Source organism: Elaeis guineensis, chromosome 7 (genome assembly GCF_000442705.2).
Source record: "Elaeis guineensis isolate ETL-2024a chromosome 7, EG11, whole genome shotgun sequence".
Lineage (NCBI taxonomy): Eukaryota > Viridiplantae > Streptophyta > Magnoliopsida > Arecales > Arecaceae > Elaeis > Elaeis guineensis.
The window spans coordinates 100,804,731-100,826,859 of record NC_025999.2 but is presented as its reverse complement, the minus strand read 5'-3'; the positions used below and the strand labels follow the sequence as shown (position 1 = coordinate 100,826,859).

Genomic DNA, 22,129 nt, shown 5'->3' with positions numbered 1-22,129 from the left:
AGCTGTTTTATGATGGGGAAAATATTTTTTTAAAAATGTTCTCACAAAGCCCTCCCAGGTAGTGACAGAATAGTTTGGCAGACTATAAAGCCACTTCTTAGCATTGTCTTTAAGGGCAAAGTTGATTAATCTAAGTTTGACCTCATCCTCTGTTAATTGCAGTTTCATGGTTGCACATACCTCCTCAAATTCTCTAATAAATATATAAGCATCCTCTAATCCTGTGAATTTTGGAAGCATATTTATGATTTGAGGTTTGATTTCAAAATTGTTAGCTGTCGGTTGTGGCAACCTGATACAAGATGGTTGGATGGAGCCAACTGGATAACACAAATCCTTAAGGGTCATGGGTTGGATTGGTTCAGCCATTGGAACAACAGGAATTGACTCAATCCTAACTAGACGACCCGACACTCTTCTCCACACACGAGGTGTACGGTTCTCGATGTTTATATAATTTTTTTTTTAATAAAATTTTTATGTATAAGGAAAAGAAAGAAAAGAGAAAAAGTTCTAAAGAGAAGATCCTAAGGAGTCCTAAATCTAAAGAAAAGTAACCAAATTAATTTAAATTTTAAATTTTTTTTTTTTTTTCAAACAAGTGAATCAATAAATTAAACTCAATCTATCCTAGGGTTAACCTAAATCTAGACAGCTCCTAACTGTTCCAAGATGACCCTTCAAACCTTCCAAGTGGAGATTGATCAACTAGTTAGCCAGGTAAGTATAAGAGGTGGGAGGTTCACTCATCGTTGCCTTTCTAGACACCAAACGAGTTGGCCAGGCTAGCAACTGAACCAATTTAACAAACCACCCTCAGGGACTTGCCTAGACACCAACTAATCAAACAACTCAAACTTGGTAGAACTCTTAGGGTTCCTTGTCCTATTGAGCTCGAATTCCTTAAGGTTGACGTCTAATTGATTTTAAGATTAAAAGTCTAGGTAATGCAATATGATGGAGATGGTTTTTGGGCTAAGGAAGGGTAATGAAATCCCCACCTTATCTTGTTAATGGGTTGATGCCCTTAGATTAATTATGAAAATGCAAATACAAATAAACAAGATGACCAAGAATGTAAAAGATTTTAATTTAGAATTTTTTTTTTTTTATTTTGATATTTTACTTCACGATTATGAAATGTCTTTTGTTTTGTTTTATATTTTTTTTTTTTTGTGATTAAGTAAATTCAAATGATTAGGTCTAAAAGCAAAAGTAATTAACTAAAAATAATAAAAGAGAAATTAGAAGCGTACCTGAGTTTTCCAGCAATCACCAACTAAATATAGAAACCTAAAGAAAAAAAAAAGAGAGTTATAACGCACGAAGAACAAATATTTGAAAATAATTTAAAACGCCAAATCCCCGGCAACGGCGCCAAAAACTTGATGTTCAAATCTTAAAATTTGTAAATAAAACCGCAAGCGCACGGTGTGCAGAGTAGCACGACCAGCGAGTACGGGTCGATCCCACAGAGACTTGGTTTTAAAAATGATTTTCAAATCTATGCTCAAGTGAGCTTTAACAAAAATCGAAAGTCGAAAGTTGTTTGCTAAAGACAATAAGACTAAGGATCTAGGGTTTTTGAATCCACTAGATCTAGATTAGGGAATTCTACCTAAAATTTTTCTTATTGATCCTAACGACTACTCCTCTTGTCTTTCCCAAGCATAGATTATGAAGGGACTAAGGCCCAACGATAACCCATCAAGATTCTTTACAGGGGAGTAGTAACTAGGATCCCTTAGGGTTTTCTCCTCCTATGCACTGAATCAAGCATGAACTATGAAGGGACTCTGACCCAACTGTAGTTCATCAAAAATTCTTGGCAAAAGAGGAAGAAAAAGAAACCCTAAGAAAAAGAAAGAACCCTATGTAAAATCTCTACTCATGATCTAGCTTCATCGCAAACCCTAGAAGGGATGCTTAGCTAGACATGATCTAAATCTACTTGCAAAATTTAAATACAGAAAAATAAACTACCCTAATTTCATAAATTAAACTATCCTAATAAATTTAAACTGCATAATTTAAACTAACCTAATTGCATAAAATTAAATTGCATAAATTAAACTATCCTAATTGCAAGAAAAATAAATTGCATAATGTAAAGAGATGAAATTGCATAAAAATAAGATTTTATATATAAAAAAAATTTATTACAAAAACCTCAAAGCTCGAGGCTTGAAAAGAGAGCTAAAAAAACCCCACTATCTAGGGTTACAAGCTTGATCAGAAGGAAGAATACATAAAACAAGGGCCTTTGGGGGCTTTTTATAGGCATTTGGGGGTTATAAGGTTTTCAAAACTTCTGATGTGGGACTAAGAGGTTTTAGGGGGTTTATGGTGCGCCGATGGGTCCATGGTCCATGCGCCTGTTGCTGTGGACCAGGCGGCCAACCAGATCACCAAATCAGTTGATTTTTGACCAATTTTGATCTGATTTGACTCGGATTTGACCCAATTGAGTCTTCTTTCTTCATTCTTCAATTCCTGGGTCAATTTAACTCTGTTTTGCATAAAATTTGCGCCGTTGGAATCCTCTTTCCTTGTTCTTTCTATTGATGATCTCTTCTTCTGCAAAATATAAAAACAAGTATCAATTTCTTAATAAAATTAGATAATTTAGATATTAATTGATACTTTTTATGTCAATTTGTGACATAAATCACCTCACGATAAAATTACTGATCTTTCCTTTGAGATACAACCGAATGCAGCCAAACTGGAGGATTTGAAGGGAAAAAAGAAAACCTTGAAGACTCGTAGGCAAACCTTAAAGCAGGAGTGACTAGTAAGGTAATATATGTGCCTTCATCTCTGTGATAGCCATGATGCCTGACATCTGTCTCCTAGCTATAATTCATTCCTCTAGCATGAATCTAATCCCTTCTTTGGCCTACCTAGCTATATAGTTTGCATTTCAGGCTAATGACTATTCTATATAAGAAGGATAAAGAAGCTCGCTCTCTGCTAGCAGAACTACATTGTGCAATTTTACTACATCAAATAAATTTGTGCTCGACACTACTCATTGATGAAGCAAAACAAGTTTGTCCCATTTGAATGGACTCCCATAATGGTTTATACCTGAAATAAACTTCTTGATCTATTTATTCAAACTCCCATAGGTTTAGTATGAACTTGGATGTCTGGGAAGGAGCTGTTGAAAGTTTCATGGTTTTAGCTGGTAGTGAATGCTTCCTTGGAAGTTAACTTGAAAGTGAAATCAATAGATTAGAGTATGCTTTTTGGGGGTTTCTTGCAAGAAAGATCTTCTCTGACTTTGTAATTGGATCAAAGGAGATTGTGGCTGTCAAGCTATCACAAATATATCATTATTGTTGGCCTCAAGAAAAAAAGAAATGCCATCATCCATCATTAATGCTGGTTGAGTTCTCCTAATCTTCAAGCTCCACAGACATTAGCATCTAATGTTATGATGCCAACAAACTTCTCCGTGGTTGAAGCTGATTGATAGAGTTGCAGAATCTTGAATGATGCTTTGAACCTGACTTCAAATGATCTCCTTCAATACTCCTAGAACCAGAATTCTAATATTATTTCAACACTCAGCTGCCTTTTTCGATGCTACTTTTCATATCCTTAATTCTTGAGCTCAACATGTTTCATATGTGCTCCGCTATGATAATACGTTTTTACTTGTGCCTTGGTTAAATTTGGTTCATTGGGTTGAAACCAATGATGATCTGAGCATGATGTAAAATCTTCCATTATTTTTCACTCGATGCAATCAAAAAAATGTGGATTTAGTGAACCAATCTGGCATGAGGGGAACTCAATGATAAACACTTTTTATTATATAACATAAATGGCTTACATCAATTCATTTTGGAAGGCACAAATGCTTGCATTATTGAACAAGAAAACTTTACAAATATAGATAAAATAAATACAATATTAGATTCAATAGTCAACACGGCTACTTCTAGCATCAGCTGCTTGAAGATGGACCATGTAATGAATCCTTTGCTCAAGAGAACGCCACTGGAATAAATCATCATCCAAGTATCTCACCATCTCAACTTCACAGGGAAGTACTGCAACAAACATTCAATCGCTTTATTAGAGGAGAGAAAATAGGACTTGAAAGAAAACATCTGCCTTTTTATGAGGAAAAAAAAGAAATAAAAACCTCAGCTAAGGCTTCTACTCTGAATTTTCATCTTGGTTGATGAATCTTTTATTTTTGACTGTCTTGGAGTGGCTATGTAGATGAACATGGAGGTGCTCAACTCTCCATGAGACCTACAAATCCTCTCCCCTTCTGTCATTCTTTCCTTCTTACCTATTATTTGTGTCTAATTTCATTGATAAATGAAATTTGAGGTGGTATTACCACCATTTCCCTCAAAAGAAAAGAAAAAAAGGCCTCAGCCGAGGTCAAGGGAGTTTAGGATGGAGATGCTAACCTTTTCGATAAGTGATAAGTAGTATGGCTTCACTTTCTCTACATCTATTCTAACTTTACTCTTGCTGTAAAGGTCATATTTGCTGCACATAGTTGGAAAGAACAAGTTGTTAGTACTCTGCTCGTATCTGAATTTTCACCGACATGGTTCGTATCTGAAACTTAATACAGCATCATTCTAGCGGTAGATTTTTTTTTTTTTGAAAAAGATGGATCATAGGAGATCTTACTTAAAAATATGCAGCCATTTCAGATTTTCTTTGTCCTCATCATTCATGAGGTATTGATAGGCTCCATGCTTGTGCAATGCTGAAACAAACATGAAGCATTGGCATTTTGAGTTCAAATAGTAGGAGAGACATACTCCAAGTATGATAAGAGAAAATTTGATGAAAAGAAGTCATTAGTTCACGAACTCACGATAGAAGGAATGGTAGCGGATGATGAACAAGGCAGCTGAAGGCAAAGTGGTCTTATTCTCTTTGGCCACCTGAGATTAAAAAAGAATTAAACTAACATCTACCGATAAACATATAATTTTGAATCATACAATAATGATATTCACAAAGAAATATGAGATACTACAAAAAAAGAAGACATATATACCAAGTACATATAGTCATCATGTCCCCAAGACATCAATACGTTGTCAAGTCCGCAACCTTCAGAATAAGCTCCCAGTTTGGTGTTGTATTTAGGATTGCTGTAGTCAGGGTTTTCTTTGAAATACTGTTATGATTAATAATGGTAAACTTTTAGAATGACATAAGCTAGATAATTTCTTCAAATCACATCTTAGAATCGTGGTGCAATCAGTTTAACATGAATGATATATATACCTTGTGGTGAACATTACATTCATCAAAAGCGCACCCCACAGGGAACGTGTCACCTAAAAGACGCATCTTAGTAATCAGAAGCGAGAAAGCATACGATTGAGAAACAGAAGGGAGACAGAAAGGTGATGCTCACCCACAACAGCCCACTGGGGAAGTTGTCCAAAGTTTTGATGGAGAAGAACTTTTCCAAGATCTGAAATCCGGCAAGAGAAGCATTATCAGATGCAATTCCCGTAACAAAGTTCAGAAGCCAAAGTGCAATGAATAAATCAAAGCCATCCATTCATCCTCTGATTTCAGGAGGACATTCGGAAATTGTCTACCAAACAGTATAATGATATGGTGAATGGATGGAACTAACCAAACCATCAACTATATCTAAATTAGAGAAGCTAACTGGGCTACCAAGAACTGCTTTGGATAAAAGTTCAACTGGGTTTTTAAATTTCATTATGTGCTTTGGCTATATTTCTGTGATCATACCATGAATTAAGCCAGTTAAGTGCAGCCAATCCTCATCAGGATAGTCCTTCCTGATTGCTTCCGCAGTCTGCAGCAAGTGCTCGATCTGGGGCTCATCGAGATCAGGATCACTGTCATCAATGAACTCATTGAGCAGTTCTATGCATTCCCAGATGCTCATCTCCACCCTATCCAACTTGCCGTACTCTTCCCTCATCCTCGTCACCTGCATCATAGCATCACGCTTTCATTAGCTCTCAGCCAAACCACAATCACCGGTCTTCGCTGAACAAATTAGAACAGGGTACGTACGAAATCGTAGGTTTGATGAATGTGGTTCGTGCGATAGAACTCTTCGACAGCCTTCTTCCTCTCAGATTCGACATCATAGTCCCTGCATTATTTTTTATTCAATATTTTGGATATGTTGGAAAGGATTTTAGAAATTTGGCCCTTTCAGGTTGGTGCATTTTTTAAGACATTCTTTCATCAAAAAGGAAGAAAAAGAAAAGTTTGAAAACGGTCTAATAAAAGCCCAATAATCGCAGCCATGTCAAGAAGTGGGCCATGCAAATCTTCAACAAAAAGTCCATAAAGAAGGGGGAAAAACAAAGGACAGAAGTACGTATAGAGGAGGATATACCTAAAAGTATGACCAAAGGAATTGGTCTCGGGCACCATGAAACCACCATCCAACACCAACTCCCTGGGAACCTTCTTGTCTTCCACTTCCACCTCTGAGCCAAAAAAATATCAACACCAAAAGAATCAAACTATGCTAACTTTACATACATAAAAAACCTATCAAGAACCAAATTTATCAAAAATGAAGCCTACCAATCTGAGGCTGCTCAATGGAAATCGTCATCTTCTCCTCCTGGAACCTTTGAGGACTCAGAAAAAAAGAACGCGGAACAAGAAAGGTAAAGGATCCAACAACAAAGAGGTGGTCTTGGCCTGTGTTTTGGGAGGGCACGAGAAGAGGATATTTATAGCGGAATAGAAGGTTATTTTACAGTAATATTTATCTGCGTATAGATTAGGAGCCAGATAAATAGAAGGTGTTGGTGGAGGGATGTAAACGAATGGAAACAAGCAGAGAATGAGCTAAATTGAGGAGTCACTAACGCAAGTGGGGGAGGGATTAGGATAAAGAAATCGTGGGATGAGTCAGCCATGGCGTGGATATCCCATCGGATCCCCGCACCGGAGGCGGTCCCGCGTGACGTGGTGCCGAGTCAATTGGGTGCCGGATTGAGAGCCGGCAGGTTCGGGATGGGGACGAAAGCCAAGTTGGGAATAGAAGAAGGCGAAAAATTTGAAACGGAGGCTGCATTTGGGGAAACATATCTCAGGTTTAGCTGGAGGCCAGGGCAAATGAACGTTTGCATGAAAAAAAAAAAAAAAAGGAACGTTTTTGCATTACCAAAACAAAAGAAAAAAAAGGGACGTTGACCTGCCAGGCCCTGTTCTTTTTTTTTTCCTCCTCCAGATTAGGACTTTGGAGGGCGCTATTTCACTCTCCTACCCTACATGCGTCTCATCTCTTGAGGCTGACTCCAACCAGAATGGAATCTATTATCTATATCTCCATTGCTACCGTCCGAATGCTCATAGTCATGGATAAAAACGCCAGATTTATTTGTGTACCCTTCTTTGGAATCTCTCACGCTTTTTTCATGGGAAACAATGTTTGATAGGTATTGCTACCAGTAGCTCACTGTTATCACAGCATGGTAATTAAGAATTAGTGAAGTGAATGGGATAGATATCGTCAATCAAGACTTCAGGCACTGCTGAACTAATCACCAACTTCTGCACAAGATTAGTAAGCTAACCTATTCTATAGCAAGTGATTCCTATCATTTTTTTTTTTTTTAATGTTAGATTGATGGACATTGTCTCACTCTTTGATAGCCCAATTTTCTTCATGTTTGATGTAAAAGATAAAACTAATTCAAAGTCCTAGCTTAAACGTAGGGTTTAAAGGATTTTAATGAATGAAAATTTTGTTTGTTATTTCTTTACTTAGAGGGTGGACCTTGGCACAATAAAAGGATTGCTCCACTGTGAACTAATTGCCAGCTGGAAGTAATCATTCCGTATGCAGGTAGAAGAGCCTTGCGTGCCGGGACATGCTCTTTTTATTGCTTCCCTAATGTACACGAAAACAATCCCTCCATATATGGTAGAAAAGCCTTGTGCATGGGACGCATCCTTTTTAATTTCATTCCTAATGTGCGGGCGACAAGAGCATATCATGTTGCAGGACTATTTGCGGACTTGTTAGGCTCTAAACAAGATTACTGGACTCTAAACATGTTAGGCTTTAAGCACAAAGGTCATAGAGTCAGCACACATAGATGCCAGGGCATGCTTATTACAGTAAAGATGTGCATATATAATAATGAATAATTTAAAATATAAAAATAAAAAATAAAAATAAAATTTAAGATAAGCAGCAAATAGATTTAAAATACTTGAAAATATAATGTATATTACATATAAAAAATAGATTAATGTAAATTATGAAAACAAAACTAAATCATATAAAATATCTGAAAAAATATGAAAAATAATATAAATGCTATGAAAACAAAATATAAAATACACATCATAAATATTAATGGTGCATAGGATTTTATGACAGAAAGGACGGAAGGAGAAGAGAAGATATCTAGTATCTGATTTAAGTCTCTATAAATAGAAACTGGCTTTGGATCCTTATGTATGGGTGCACTTTGGAATTCTAGACTATGAGAAAAATACCGTTATCAAATTAGATTTCAATAAAGAGGTCTAAACTCCCTTGGTGACAAATCCATGTTTTAGAGTTTTTTCTCATGTTCTATAAATTATTGAATTAGAATATTTTGAGATGAAGGCAGATAGTATGATTAAAGAGAGAGAAATATAAGATATCAAACAAATATTTATTAGGAAGATTGTAATTATTTAACAAATATATGATAAAATATAATAAAAGGATAAGATTTTTTTTAATTAATAAGGCTAAGATTATTTTCGATAAAAAAGCAGTTGACAAAATAAAAATATCTTTTTAAGTTCATTTTTTTGATTATAATGTATATAATACAGATGTACTGTAGAGTATTCTGGAAATGATATTCTTCAAATTCCAGGGGATATACACCAACCACACTATCCCGTATGCGCAAGTAAATTGGCTGGCCACCAGATATAGGTAAAGACGAACTGCTGGCATCAAGTTGAGCTTGTCGAAATTACTCTGTTGATGGAACTTTTGCCTTGTAAAATGATCCGTGCGTCTACCCCAGAAACCATGCGAATACTACGTAGTACAAACCGAGGCATAAGAAGTTTCGATGTACCCATCAAAAAATGTGATAGATTTTTACCCCAAACAAAAAAAAAGTGATAAGAGACAGGAATAGTTGCCTAGACCAAGAAGAGCCAGCGGACGGTAGGCAAAATTAAATATTGTAATGATGTGATTATAGGGCACATGTAGCTTTATTTTTTCAATATCAGACGTCAAACTTGATCACTGTAGTATGACTTTTTGAACAAAAAATAAAAAAGATGAGACTATCCCATGATATTAAACGAGTAAAAAAGAAATATTTCTATGGTGGGATGTCGAATCCACCTTCAAGTGGAGAGAGGTATAATTAAATAAAATTTCATGTGACACAGACCTAAAAGCATGCCCACCATGTATGAATTGCCCACCAGCAGTTTTGCATTGTTTCGAAAAGCATCTTCAACAGTCCACGCCCAAAAATTCGGGTTTGGTGGTATATTCGTTGATAGTGATCGAGATTATTCTAATCAACTAGGTACTAAATCACGGTTACAAGCTTATTATAATTAAACATGCCGTAATCTGCTATCTAGTAATGACTGCATCCTACCAACTAAAGTTGGTGACATCAAATACATGAATCTAATCCTCTCGAATCCCAAAGATTCTAGCAACTTATTGTTGACCTGGTCATAAGAGAGATTTGCAGGGTTTGAAGACGATATATTCCAAAACCAGTGAGGAAAGGTGTATATATTGGATGCATTGGATGACCCAAATTGGAGATATTTCCGTACCATAAGAACAGTTGCTGCTGAAAATCAGTCCGACCTGATGGTCATGATGTGAAGGTTTGGAGATCATCTTGTAGCCCGAGGATGGTGATCACAGACCTCCATGGTATATATCGGAGGGAGCCTACTAAATGTATGAATGCTGCAAAGATCCGAAGAATCAGGGTATATCCAAGGATAAGCTTATTTTTGTGGAAGGTTGTTTGGGGTCTCCTTTCCACCAAGTCCGTTCTGAGAGATAAAGATATGGATCTCCCACCCACTTATCCATCCTGCATGTGGGAAGATGAAACTGTGGAGCATGTCAACTTTCTATGTCCAAGGGCAAAGCAGGTCTGGCGGTTGGTTGGCCCTTTCTACTGATTACTTAAGGCACCAGTTCAGTCCTTGAGGTTCTTAAGACAGAGCATTGGGTTCGAGGCTACCAGATGATCCAGACTGACAGGTATTTGAGCTGCTTATATCGTTTACTGCATCTGGTTGGCTAGGAGCAGTTTTGTATTGGAGTCCCAGAGATGCTTGGCGAAATTTGTCCAAGAGAAATCTATGATTCAATCAGCCGAGATTGTTGACCCCTCGTCATTAAAGATGACCATGAGGACTTCGGATTTGGGATTTTCCTCTGTTCATATAGCGATCTATATAGTTTTCATAACCTTTGAGCCCTCATCCCCAACCTATCTCAAGGTCAAACTTCGATAACAATGTCATCGGCAACAGAAGAGACGCTAGGTTTGTGATCCATTGGCCAGATTCCAGACTTGTCGCTGCTGATGGGAGTCATCTTTTTGAGCCAATCATTCTGGGAGCGGAGCTACAAGCTGCTTGGGCTGGAACTGCATATGCGAGGATGATGTGACGAGCCAACCAACTTGTCAAAGAGAGAGACTTGGTATGGCGGCCAGGTGGATTCAGGGGCACACGAGGGGGAACTCTATTCATCCCCTCCTGTAGGATATTTCAAGATTCCTAAAGGGAAGTTTTGCTCTTGATATCAGATACATCTTTTGAGAGATGAATAGTACCACTGACTGTGTGGTATCTTTTATTGCATAGCATTTTGGGGATGTGCTTTGGATGGATATAAGGATGATTCTAGGGTCGTTCTGTGACATTTTGCTTTCTAATCTTTTTGGTTGTACTCATATCAGATTCCTATGAATACTCCATTTTATCAAGATGCTAAGCTGATTGAGCTACTGGGGTGTTCAGATGGTCGACTACCCAAATCGTAGAGGTCAAGCAAAGATTGAAATGTATCTATGAGGTGGCAATATGGTGGTCACTATGCACAAACAGTAACAGCTTCGATACCAATCGCTTTCAAGATGATATTGGGTGGTGGAAACCATGCTCGAACCTCCGCTCCGATACCGGATTCGACCCACAATAGTAATGACAAAAATGTCTTCTTATCAAAAGATGTCTGATGGGGGATCTTCAAATACCTAAGTCAGACAGACTCTCAAAGAACAACAGAGATATTGTGAGAACAACATAGTAGCAGTGTAAGGGTGTAAAAAAAATAAGATCAGAAGCATTTACTTGGAGGATTTCATGAGAGTGATTTGTATAGATGAACATTAGTTCCATCGTCGATGTATTCGGGGATGCAGATCTGTGACACCCAGCCCATTTGGGCCTTGGACCAGGCCTAAAAAAATCTAGAAGCCCAAAGCCCATACAAAAAAAAAACAGAATGGGAAGAAGATTCCCGATGGGAGTCTTCTTCTCTGATGAATCCCGCATAGAATGGAAGTTCTAGGACTACTGGGGCCTAGGGCTCTCTATAAACAGGCTTCCCCCTCCCTTAAGACCCTCCACCGGCGATATTTGAGCTAGATTCTTCTTCTTTTCTCCGTTGAAAGCCGCGGCCTCCTCTTTTTATGTTCATCGAAAATTGGAGGTCGGAGATGCCATCGGAGCTCAGGTAAGGCACCAATTTTTCTTTCTCGCCCTCTTTCCTTTCTCCCCATGGCTTTAGACCCTCACCGACCATCGGGATCTCCAGAAAATCTATAAAAAATGTGAACTCCTGTTCGGTCGGGCCACCTTCCTTTCTTTTTCGACCACCGACGTCGTCGGTTGCAGCATCTCACCCCTAGGATAGGATCCTCATCCCTTTATCTCTCTTCCCTAAAGGTATTGACCACCGGTGACCGGCCAATAACCAAAAAATAAAAGAAAAATAGTGGTATCTTATTTTTTCGATTTTTCTTGATTTCTTATCGGTCGAACCTTGCCGTCGGCCATCCCTTGCCTCACCATCGTCGATCGTCATTGCCGGACATCCAGCCAAGCCGCCACCCCTCGTCGGAGCCAAGCTATCAAGTCCACCTTGGTCCATCATCTGTTCAATCGGGAAGAGAAAGAAGAAAAGAAAAGAAAGAAAGAAGAAGAAAAAGAAAAAGAAAAAGAGAAAAAGAAAAAGAAAAAATAAAAAAATAAAAAAAAGAATGAGAAAATTTTCTCTCTCTGCTTTCTCTCTCTTTCCTCTCTCCTCTATCTACCTTTCTTTCTTCAATTTCTCTCTCTAGACTCTCTCTCTATTTTCTCTCTCTAGATCTTTTCTCTCTCTCTTTATGGATTTTGTCTCTCTAGGGTCATTCTCTCTCTTTGATTGCATCATAGATTCTAGGATAAATTTGAGATGAAAATAAGATGATCTGAAATTGCTTTAAAATTCATGCAGTAGGTTAGATCCCAATCCGATCTTTATTCAAAATTTATAACATCGATCATGGTTAATCCATATTGAGTCATCCTGATATGACCTCTGATGATCTCGATCATGATTGCCTCATCTGAAGGATACGAAGATTATCTCTCTATTTTTTTTACTTTCTCTCTCTAAAATTTTCTCTCTCTAAAAGTCTTGTGGACCAATGGAGGGTCTAGATACTTAGACGAATCTTAATTTTGGTTAATCCGAGGAGAAATCCTGAATTTGTGTTATTAGAATCGATTATCAATAATTTCTCCATATAGGATTTTTATAATTGATCAGGGTCATAAAGAGATATGATTGTCTGCATAAGATGTCGAGTGAAATATCTTATTTTCGAATTCATAAATCAAAGAAGATTCTGTGCTTGGATATCATCGGTAAAGATAAGAATCCCTGTACATGATCACCGTTATATATGCTATTTTATCATTGGTCTTGCATCATTAATTTTGCATCGTTGGATTTGAGATCGATGAATTGGATCGATGAATTGCTATACTTGAGACACCATTATATTGCTTATATAATTTTTGAGCATGAGTATATTATGTCAATACATATGTATCAATGATTGATGGTACAATTGTATGGATATGACATATCTAATTTGATCACAGTATAAATCGAAATTAATTTGGTGAAACCAACATATAATGATTAAATGAAAAAAAGATATGGTTTGGACTAGCCTTATCATGTGGAACAGCTCGCCAGGAGCTTATGCCTGGGACAGCCCGTCAGGAGCTTATGCCTGAGATAGCCCGTCAGGAGCTTATGCCTGGGACAGCTTTGAGAGGCTTATGAGTGAAAATTTGATCGGATAAAAATTTAGACATAGTGTTGGTTAGTCCAAAGTCAGAAAGAAAAAGATTAAAGATTATGTGATAATGAAAAGAGAAATAAAAGATAAGACATGAAACAATTGTTGAACAAAAGTATTTCACCTATTAACATATGATGATGCATCTCTTTTGACAAGATAGATAATTTATAGATGTTTGCAGTATTCTGGACATTGAACATGAGATTTTATGTTTTATTGTTTATTCTTATTTTTAGATTATATTATTATATTAGTGTGATATGAGAATTCTTACTGGACTGTAAAGCTCACACCCTTTCATCTTTCTTTTTCTTCTCAGAGTTACAGGATACTCATGATTGACTGTGGTATAGATTTGTGGATGAGCAAATGCATAGATAGAGTGTCATGATATTTGATCAGAGGATAAAAAAATTTTAATTGTAATTATACAAGTTTTACTAATTATTGTTGAAATTAGACATTATGGATGTTGAGGTTGTAATGAATTACTTTTGGTCTTGCATATTCTTTAGGGCTTGCTCTAAGAAATGTGCGGCCATCACGTATCCGATCCGAGTGTTGGGTTCGGGGCATGACAGAATGGTATTAGAGTTTAGATTTAAGATAATTAAAGATTATGAAGTGATATCAAAACTTTATGTATGATCAATAGGATGTGACAGAGTAGTATCAGAGCTTAGGTTATCATTATTTGGAGACTATGATACAAGTGATTAGAATATGATAGAATAGTATCAGAGCTTAGATTTAATATCACTAGAAATTATGAAGTGATATCAAAACTTTATGTATGATCAATAGGATGTGACAGAGTAGTATCTGAGCTTAGAGCTTAGGTTACGTTTATTTGGAGATAATGATACAAGTGATTAGGATATGACACAACAGTACTAGAGTCCAGATTTAAGGTCACTAGGGATTGTCATATAAGTGATATCAAAACTTTGGGATTATAATCAATAGAGTATGATAGATAATATTAGAGCTTAAGGTTATGATCATTAAGGATGTGATAGAATGATATTAGAGTTTAGGTTATGATCATTAGAGAATATGTTTTAAGTGATATTTGAGCTTAAGATTATAATTATTCAGAATTGTGACTTTAGTGATATTTAAACTTAGATTATGATCATAAAGAACATGATAGACATAAAAGAAAAGATTCAATATTTAAAATTTTGAATCAATAGATACTATGATGAAAATTATGCATAAGTGATATATGATGTCTATAATAGAATTGACGAATTATATCTTGGATTCCAATTAGTAAGGTTGACCTGAGTATGAGAAGTGTTAATCTCAAAATGAAGTGAGAGGTATTGATATGTTATATTGAGTATACTCGATGATATTGAAATACTAAACTTATATGGTTGAAGATCATGATAACTATTCTAATTTCAATGATAATTGTCTGAGCATTATAAATTTTGGACTTATCAAAAGAAAGTTAATTAGGATATAGTCTAAAAAGAAATTACATCATATGAGGGAGAAATATTTTGGAGCATTGAATCCATAAGAGGTCATATATGAAACTCAAATTTAGATGAAAAATATATTTGGATCTTATTATGAGAATATAAGATATACGTCTTAATGAAATCTTTAGTTATTCAAAATATCATATTTGGATATAATTTCTTGATCTTTCAAGTTACATTAAATTTTAAATCAAAAAATTATTTTTCTAAGTGGATCTAAGTTATTTTGATATTATTATTAAATTAAAAATAAAATAAAATAAAATTTGGCTCTAAGTTTTATATAAAATTTGAAGATTGGATCTACCTTTGATTGATCTAACATACAAGGATATTTTTATCTTTAATATACTTATATAATTTGATAAGTTAAGATCAGAGTGCGCAGTAAAAGCATAGTGATTTAAATTGATTAGAAATATTAATCCTTTAAATCAAAAGATATTATAGAATACATTAGTTATAAATAAAGAAAAATTTTATTGATAATGAAGGGATGCTACTGATTCTTGACCTAAGCTGATCATAGCTGTGCAATTTTTGCTAGTAGATTATTTCATTGCAGATAATGCCAAGAAGAACTCTAGACATTTGAAGTTTATTGTTAGTAGCTTGATAGTTGTGTTATTAGTCCAAAATGTTACGATTCTTCGAAAAAATTGAGAAATCAATAAGAAAAGATGAGTTTGAGATTTCAAATAATTTTTGTTATAACAAGATCATGAGAAATAAATAATATGTAAGACATTATTGGAAGCGTGAGAAGGACATGATGCATATATATATATAATATATCTCAAATAATATAACTTAATTTCGAGGATGAAATTATTTGAAAGGAGAAGAATGTGACATCCGGTCCATTTGGGCCTTGGATCAGGCCTAAAAAAATCTAGAAGCCCAAAGCCCATACAAAAAGAAAACAGAACGGGAAGAAAACTCCCGATAGGAGTCTTCTTCTCCGATAAATCTCGAACAAAATGAAAGTTCTAGGACCATCGAGACCTAGGGCTCTCTATAAACAGGCCTCCCCCTCTCTCAAGACCCTCCACCGACGATATTCGAGCTAGATTTCTCTTCTTTTCTCCATTGAAAGCCGCGGCCTCCTCTTTTTGTGTTCATCGAAAATCGAAGATCGGAGATACCATCGGAGCTCAGATAAGGCTCCAATTTTTCTTCCTCACCTTCTTTCCTTTCTCCCCATGGCTTTAGACCCTCACCGGCCATCGGGATCGCCAGAAAATCTATGAAAAGGGTGAACTCCTGTTCGATCGGGCCACCTTCCTTTCTTTTTCGGCCACCGGTGCCATCGATTGCAGCATCTCACCCCTAGGATAGGACCCTCGTCCCTTTATCTCTCTTCTCTGAAGGTATTGACCGTCGGTGACCGATCAATGATCGAAAAATAAAAGAAAAATGATGGTACCCTATTTTTTCTATTTTTTTTGATTTTTTGCCGATCGAACCTTGTCGCTTGCCATTCCTTGCCTCACCGTCATCGACCGTCACTGCCAGACATCCGGCCAAGCCACCGCCCCTCACTGGAGCCAAGCCACCGAGTCCCCCTTGGTCCATCATCCTTTGTTCGGTCAGGAAGAGAAAGAAGAAAAGAAAAAGAAAAAGAAAGAAAGAAGAAGAAGAAAAAAAAAGAAAAAGAAAAAAAATAAAGAAAAAGAGAAAAATAAAAAAATAAAAAAAAAGAATGAGAAAATTTTCTCTCTCTCCTTTCTCTCTCTTCTTCTCTCTACCTTTCTCTCTCCAATTTTTTTCTCTAGATTCTCTCTCTATTTTCTCTATCTAAACCTTTTCTCTCTCTTTATGGATTTTGTCTCTCTAGGATCATTCTCTCTCTTTGATTACATCACGGACTCTAGGATAAATTTGAGATGAAAATAAGATGTCTGAAATTGCTTCAAAATTCGTGCAGTAGGTTAGATTCCAGTCCGATCCTTATTCAAAATTTATAACATCGATCATGGTTAATCCATATTGAGTCATCTTGATATGACCTCTGATGATCTCGATCATGATTGCCTCATCTGGAGGATACGAAGATTCTCTCTTCACTTTTTCTCTCTTAAATTTTTTTTTTCTAAAATTTTCTCTCTCTTCATAAATTTTCTCTCTCTAGAAGTCTTATGGATCAATGGAGGGTCTAGATACTTAGACGAATCCTAATTTTGGCTAATCCGAGGAGCGATCCTGGATTTGTGTTATTAGGATCGATTATCGATAATTTTTTCATATATGATTTTTATAATTGATCAGGATCATGAAGGGATACGATTGTCTATATAAGGTGTCGAATGGAATATCTTATTTTTGAATTCATAAATCAAAGAAGATTCTGTACTTGGATCAGTCACCGATAAAGATAAAAATCTCTGTACATGATCACCATTATATATGCTATTTTATCATTGGTCTTGTATCATTGATTTTGTATTGTTGGATTTGAGATCGATGAATTGCTATGCTTGAGACACTGTTATGTTGCTTATATAATTTTTGAGCATGAGTATATTATGTCAATACATATATATTAATGATTGATGGCATGATTGTATGGATATGACATATCTAATTTGATCACAGTGTAAATCAGAATTGATTTGGTGAAATTAACATATAATGATTAAATGAAAAAGAGATATAGTTTGGACTAGCCTTGTCATGTGGAATAGACCGTCAGGAGCTTATGTCTAGGACAACTTGTCAGGAGCTTATGCCTGGGACAGTCGGTCAGAAGCTTATGTCTGAGACAGTCTCATGGGCTTATATGTGGATCAGTCGGTCAGGAGCTTATGCCTGGGACAGCCCGCCAAGAGTTTATGCATGGGACAGCTTTTAGAGGCTTATGAGTGGAAATTTGATCGGATGAAAATTGAGGCATAGTGTTGGTTAGTCCAAAGTCAGAAAGAAAAAGATTAAAGATTATGTGATAATGAAAAGAGAAATGAAAGATAAGATATGAAACAATTGTTGAATAAAAGTATTTCACCTATTAACATATGATGATGCATCTCTTTTGACAAGATAGATAATTTATAGATGTTTGCAGTATTCTGGACATTGAACATGAGATTTTATATTTTATTGCTTATTCTTATTTTTAGATTATATTATTATATTGGTGTGATATGGAAATTCTTACTGGGCTGTAAAGCTCACACCCCTTCATCTTTCTTTTTCTTCTCAGAGTTACAGGATACTCATGATTGGCTGTGGTATGGATTTGCGGGTGAGCAAATGCATAGATAGAGTATCATGATATTCGATCAGAGATAGAAAGAATTTCAATTGTAATTATACAAGTTTTACTAATCATTATTGGAATTAGACATTATGGATGTTGAGGTTGTAATGAATTACTTTTGGCCTTGTATATTCTTTAGAGCTTGCTCTAAGGAGTGTACGGCCATCACGTATTCGATCCGGGTATTGGATTCGGAGCGTGACAAGATTAGCCATTTTTTATAATTGATTATCTATTTCAAAGATCACACATGGATATTTCACCCATGCATCTTGCATGTTTACTACACGGTTATGAAACCATTTGCGGTTGTTGGTGCAAAAATCTGCTTGCGCCGGAGAAGCTGGAGTTGGGGAAGCCGCGGTCGCCGCCGGGACCTGCAAAGGAAGTCTAAACCGGAGGTGGGGTTGCTCCGGCAAGACCCTCCGACGCTCAAGTCAGTTCTCTGCCTCAACAAGAATGGAGTGCTCGAACGGAGAATTTAGCAGAGTTTTGAGATAAGAAATGAGCTTATAGAATAACGTATCTGGGTCCCCCTTTTATAGGCGGAGGAAGCAACGGATTGATGGCGACGTTTGTAACAGTCTGGCAGTGGACTGCCCGGGGTCAGGCGGAGTTTGCTGCGAAGCGTAGTGGAACGGACCCGTGGTTATCGCTGGGGCGTGCCACGTGGAGCCTGCCGCATGAAGTGGGGCGGCGTTTGTCGTCGTGACTTGCCAGTGGATGGGAGAATCGCGCAGTATCCGTTGCAGGAGGTGGAGCAGGATCGTGATCGTTTATCATGGCTGGTCAGGTAGTAATGGAGCCGCGTGGGATCCGTCATAGGGAGTGGAGTAGCGCTGCGATCGTTACTGCGGCCTGTCAGGGAGTGGTGGAGCTGCGCGGAATCCGCCGCAGGAAATGTAGCAGAATCGTGGCCGTGATTGTGGCCTGGGAGTGCTGATCTGTCGGCTGAAGTTCGGCAATGGTCAGAGTCCGGCCACCGTAGAGGTCCGGACGAAGACTGTCTGCAGCCGTTGGAATCGAGGACGGAGCCCGGCTCCCGTAGGAGTCCGGGCGAAGTTTTCCTGCAGTCAAGGTTAAAGGCGAAGCCCGGCTCCCGTAGGAGTTTGGTCAAGGCTTACCAGCAATTAACGTTGAGGACGGAGCCCGGCTCCCGTGGGAGTCCGGGCGAAGTTTTCCTGCAGTCGATGTCGGCGGCGGAGTCCGGCTCCCGTAGGAGTCCGGGCGGAGTCTGCTTGCGGCTGAAGTTGTTGGCGTCGAGGATGAAGCCCGGCTCCCATAAGGGTCCGGACGAAGTCTCCCTGCAATTAAAGTCAGAGGGGAGGTCCGGCTCCCGTAGGAGTTCGGACGAGGCCTACCAGCGGTTGATGCTGAGGACGGAGCCCGGCTCCCGTAGGAGTCCGGGCGGAGCTGTCCTGTAGTCGATGTCGGCGGCAGAGCCCGGCTCCCGTAGGAGTCCGGGCGGAGTCTGCTTGCGGCTGAAGTTGCTGGCGTCGAGGATGAAGCCCGGCTCCCATAAGAGTCCGGGCGAAGTCTCCCTGCAATTAAAGTCAGAGGGGAGGTCCGGCTCCCGTAGGAGTTCAGACGAGGCCTACCAGCGGTTGATGCTGAGGACGGAGCCCGGCTCCCGTAGGAGTCCGGGCGGAGCTGTCCTGTAGTCGATGTCGGCGGCGGAGCTCGGCTCCCGTAGGAGTCCGGGCGGAGTCTACTTGCGGCTGAAGTTGTTGGCGTCGAGGATGAAGTCCGACTCCCATAAGAGTCCGGGCGAAGTCTCCCTGCAATTAAAGTCAGAGGGGAGGTCCGGCTCCCGTAGGAGTTCGGACGAGGCCTACCAGCGGTTGATGCTGAGGACGGAGCCCGGCTCCCGTAGGAGTCCGGGCGGAGCTATCCTGTAGTCGATGTCGGCGGCGGAGCCCGGCTCCCGTAGGAGTTCGGGCGGAGTCTGCTTGCGGCTGAAGTTGTTGGAGTTCTTGGTGACGGAGCCCGGCTCCCGTAGGAGCCCGGGCGAAGTTGTCGCGTAGTCGATTCCACTGAGGACTTCGGCTGTGGGTATTTTATACCCAACACCAGTCTCCCTACTTCCGAGTTTGAATTTCAAACGAAGGAAGTACAGAGAGAGAGATGGGCACAGCCGAAACCGTCCCTTCGAATCCTGCGCACTGCCGCCTCCGGATATTTTGGCATTAAATGTGCGCGTGCCGGAGTCTTTTCGAATTGGAGCGGTACGAGGGGACGCTTCGAAATTCCCGTAGGTACACTGGCCTAGGTATGGCGCAATTATGATCCTGCCAACCGTCAGCCGCTTTTAGCCGTCTGTCAGGGGGAGTGGGACACGTGTCGGATGCAGACTGGCCCGGAGGATTCGCGATCATCATGGCATCGGATCCCAGGGTCTATTTAAACCTGTCCTCCCACCTTTAGGCGTCCTACTCCATTCCTGAGTTCTTGCTAGTGTCTGTCTTCTCCTCGAGAGCCCTGCTTCAGTGAGCGTCTTCTCGAGCCGTAGGCGCCTCCCATTTTTCGTCCCTCAGGTCCCTCAGAGTAATATAGGTTAATGCCAACCTTCCTCTCACCGCCTAGGGGCTTCTTTTCTCGTCATTACTTTTGTGCATCCCTCCGAGTTAGTCTTCGGCCTCTCGTTCCCCTTTCGGTCCGTCTTTTTAGGGTCCTTTAGATCCCCCCTTAGAAACTACTCAAAATATCCTCTGGCTCTTCTGCTCCCAGCAGTTCCGAGAGTTCTTCTGCTTCAAACCCCCAGGTCCCTGTCTCTGTGGACGAACCCGCATCTGGGGCTGGGCTTCGCCCGATTTTCACACCGGGCGTTATTCCATGTTCCTCAACTTCGGAGGAACTCCTTCTGATACGGATTCAGTATGGGATTCCTCCGGAGTACGACCTGGAGCTACCTGGCCCCTCTGACCGGACCAGCACTCCCCCTCCCGGTTGCTTTTGTTTGTATCAGGAAGCGTTCCGTGCCGGACTCTGGCTTCCACTTCCTTCCTTTGTCGCTGCCTTCTTCCGCTTCTTGGACATCTCTCTCGCTTCTGTGGCCCCGAATTCCTTTAGATTTTTGATAGGGTTTCTCTCCCTCTGCCACGTAGTCGAGGTTCAGCCGTCTCTCTCCTTGTTTAGGCATTTTTATACCTTCAAACGCCATCCTTCGGCGAAGGACTGGTGGTACTTCTCCCCCCAGTTCGGTAAGAAGGGGTTGCTGAAAGGCGCTCCTTCTTCGATCCACAATTGGAAGGAGAAATACCTCTTCGTCCACTGCCAGACCCTGGAACTGGGCCTGCCCCCTTGGGGCTCTCTGAGAGATTCTGTCCGCCGGGCTCCCAGCCTGGGGGAGGACGACCTCCAGGCCGCCCAGAAGCTTCTAACTTATCCCGCTCCTTCCCTTCCTAATCTTCTGAGGGAGCAGCTTCTTTTCAACATCGGTCTGAGCCCCCAGGATCCAGCGAGTATTCATCTCATCTTTTTTTTCTTGCCTTTCTCCTCTTCTTCTCTTTACCTCTTTTTCCTTCCCCCTCTCTTCTTTTTCGTTCTCTTTTTTTTTTTTTTTTTGACTCTTGATTGATCGGTGTTGCTTCTTTTTCCCCTTTTTCTTCTTTCTTCTCTTTCTTTTTTTTTTTTTAGCAATGGACGCCGAAGCCACGCGGATGCTCGCCAGGGGCATGAGAGCTCAGAAGAGAAAGGGCGCGGCGGCCTCCAGATCGGTGAAGAGGGCCAGGGCGGAGGAGACGAGTTGGCTGCGCCCGTCCAGGCGGCCCCGGCCATCAACATTCCCTCAGATGCCGAGCCAGTGGCTCCCCGGGCCTCCTCGAGGAGCCCGCCGACTGGGGCCCCCGCTCCGGGGGTTCGCTCCATGGAGGCGCCCGCCGTGGGGAGGAGGAGGAAATCGGTGGCTCGCAGGGCGAGTAGCCACCGAGCTGCTGTAGACGAGTCCGTCTGCTCCGAGGAGGGATCAGAGAATCCCTTCAATGATAGGGACTTGATCAGGCGGCTGATCGACGGCT

The 22,129-nt window shown here is 39.7% G+C and overlaps 1 protein-coding gene across 1 annotated transcript; it reads right to left on the bottom strand.

Moving 5' to 3' along the window:
* Positions 1-3,784: 3,784 nt before the first annotated feature.
* LOC140859089 (probable inositol oxygenase) lies at positions 3,785-6,816 on the bottom strand. Its single transcript, XM_073260493.1, has 11 exons — positions 6,571-6,816; positions 6,377-6,470; positions 6,046-6,127; positions 5,755-5,959; positions 5,405-5,464; positions 5,272-5,324; positions 5,039-5,161; positions 4,853-4,922; positions 4,663-4,741; positions 4,434-4,515; positions 3,785-4,061 (listed from the first exon to the last, which is right to left on the bottom strand). Exons 1-11 carry the CDS (start codon positions 6,599-6,601, stop codon positions 4,035-4,037), a joined length of 906 nt encoding a protein of 301 aa, XP_073116594.1. The 5' UTR covers positions 6,602-6,816; the 3' UTR covers positions 3,785-4,034.
* Between the last annotated feature and the right edge of the window lie 15,313 nt (positions 6,817-22,129).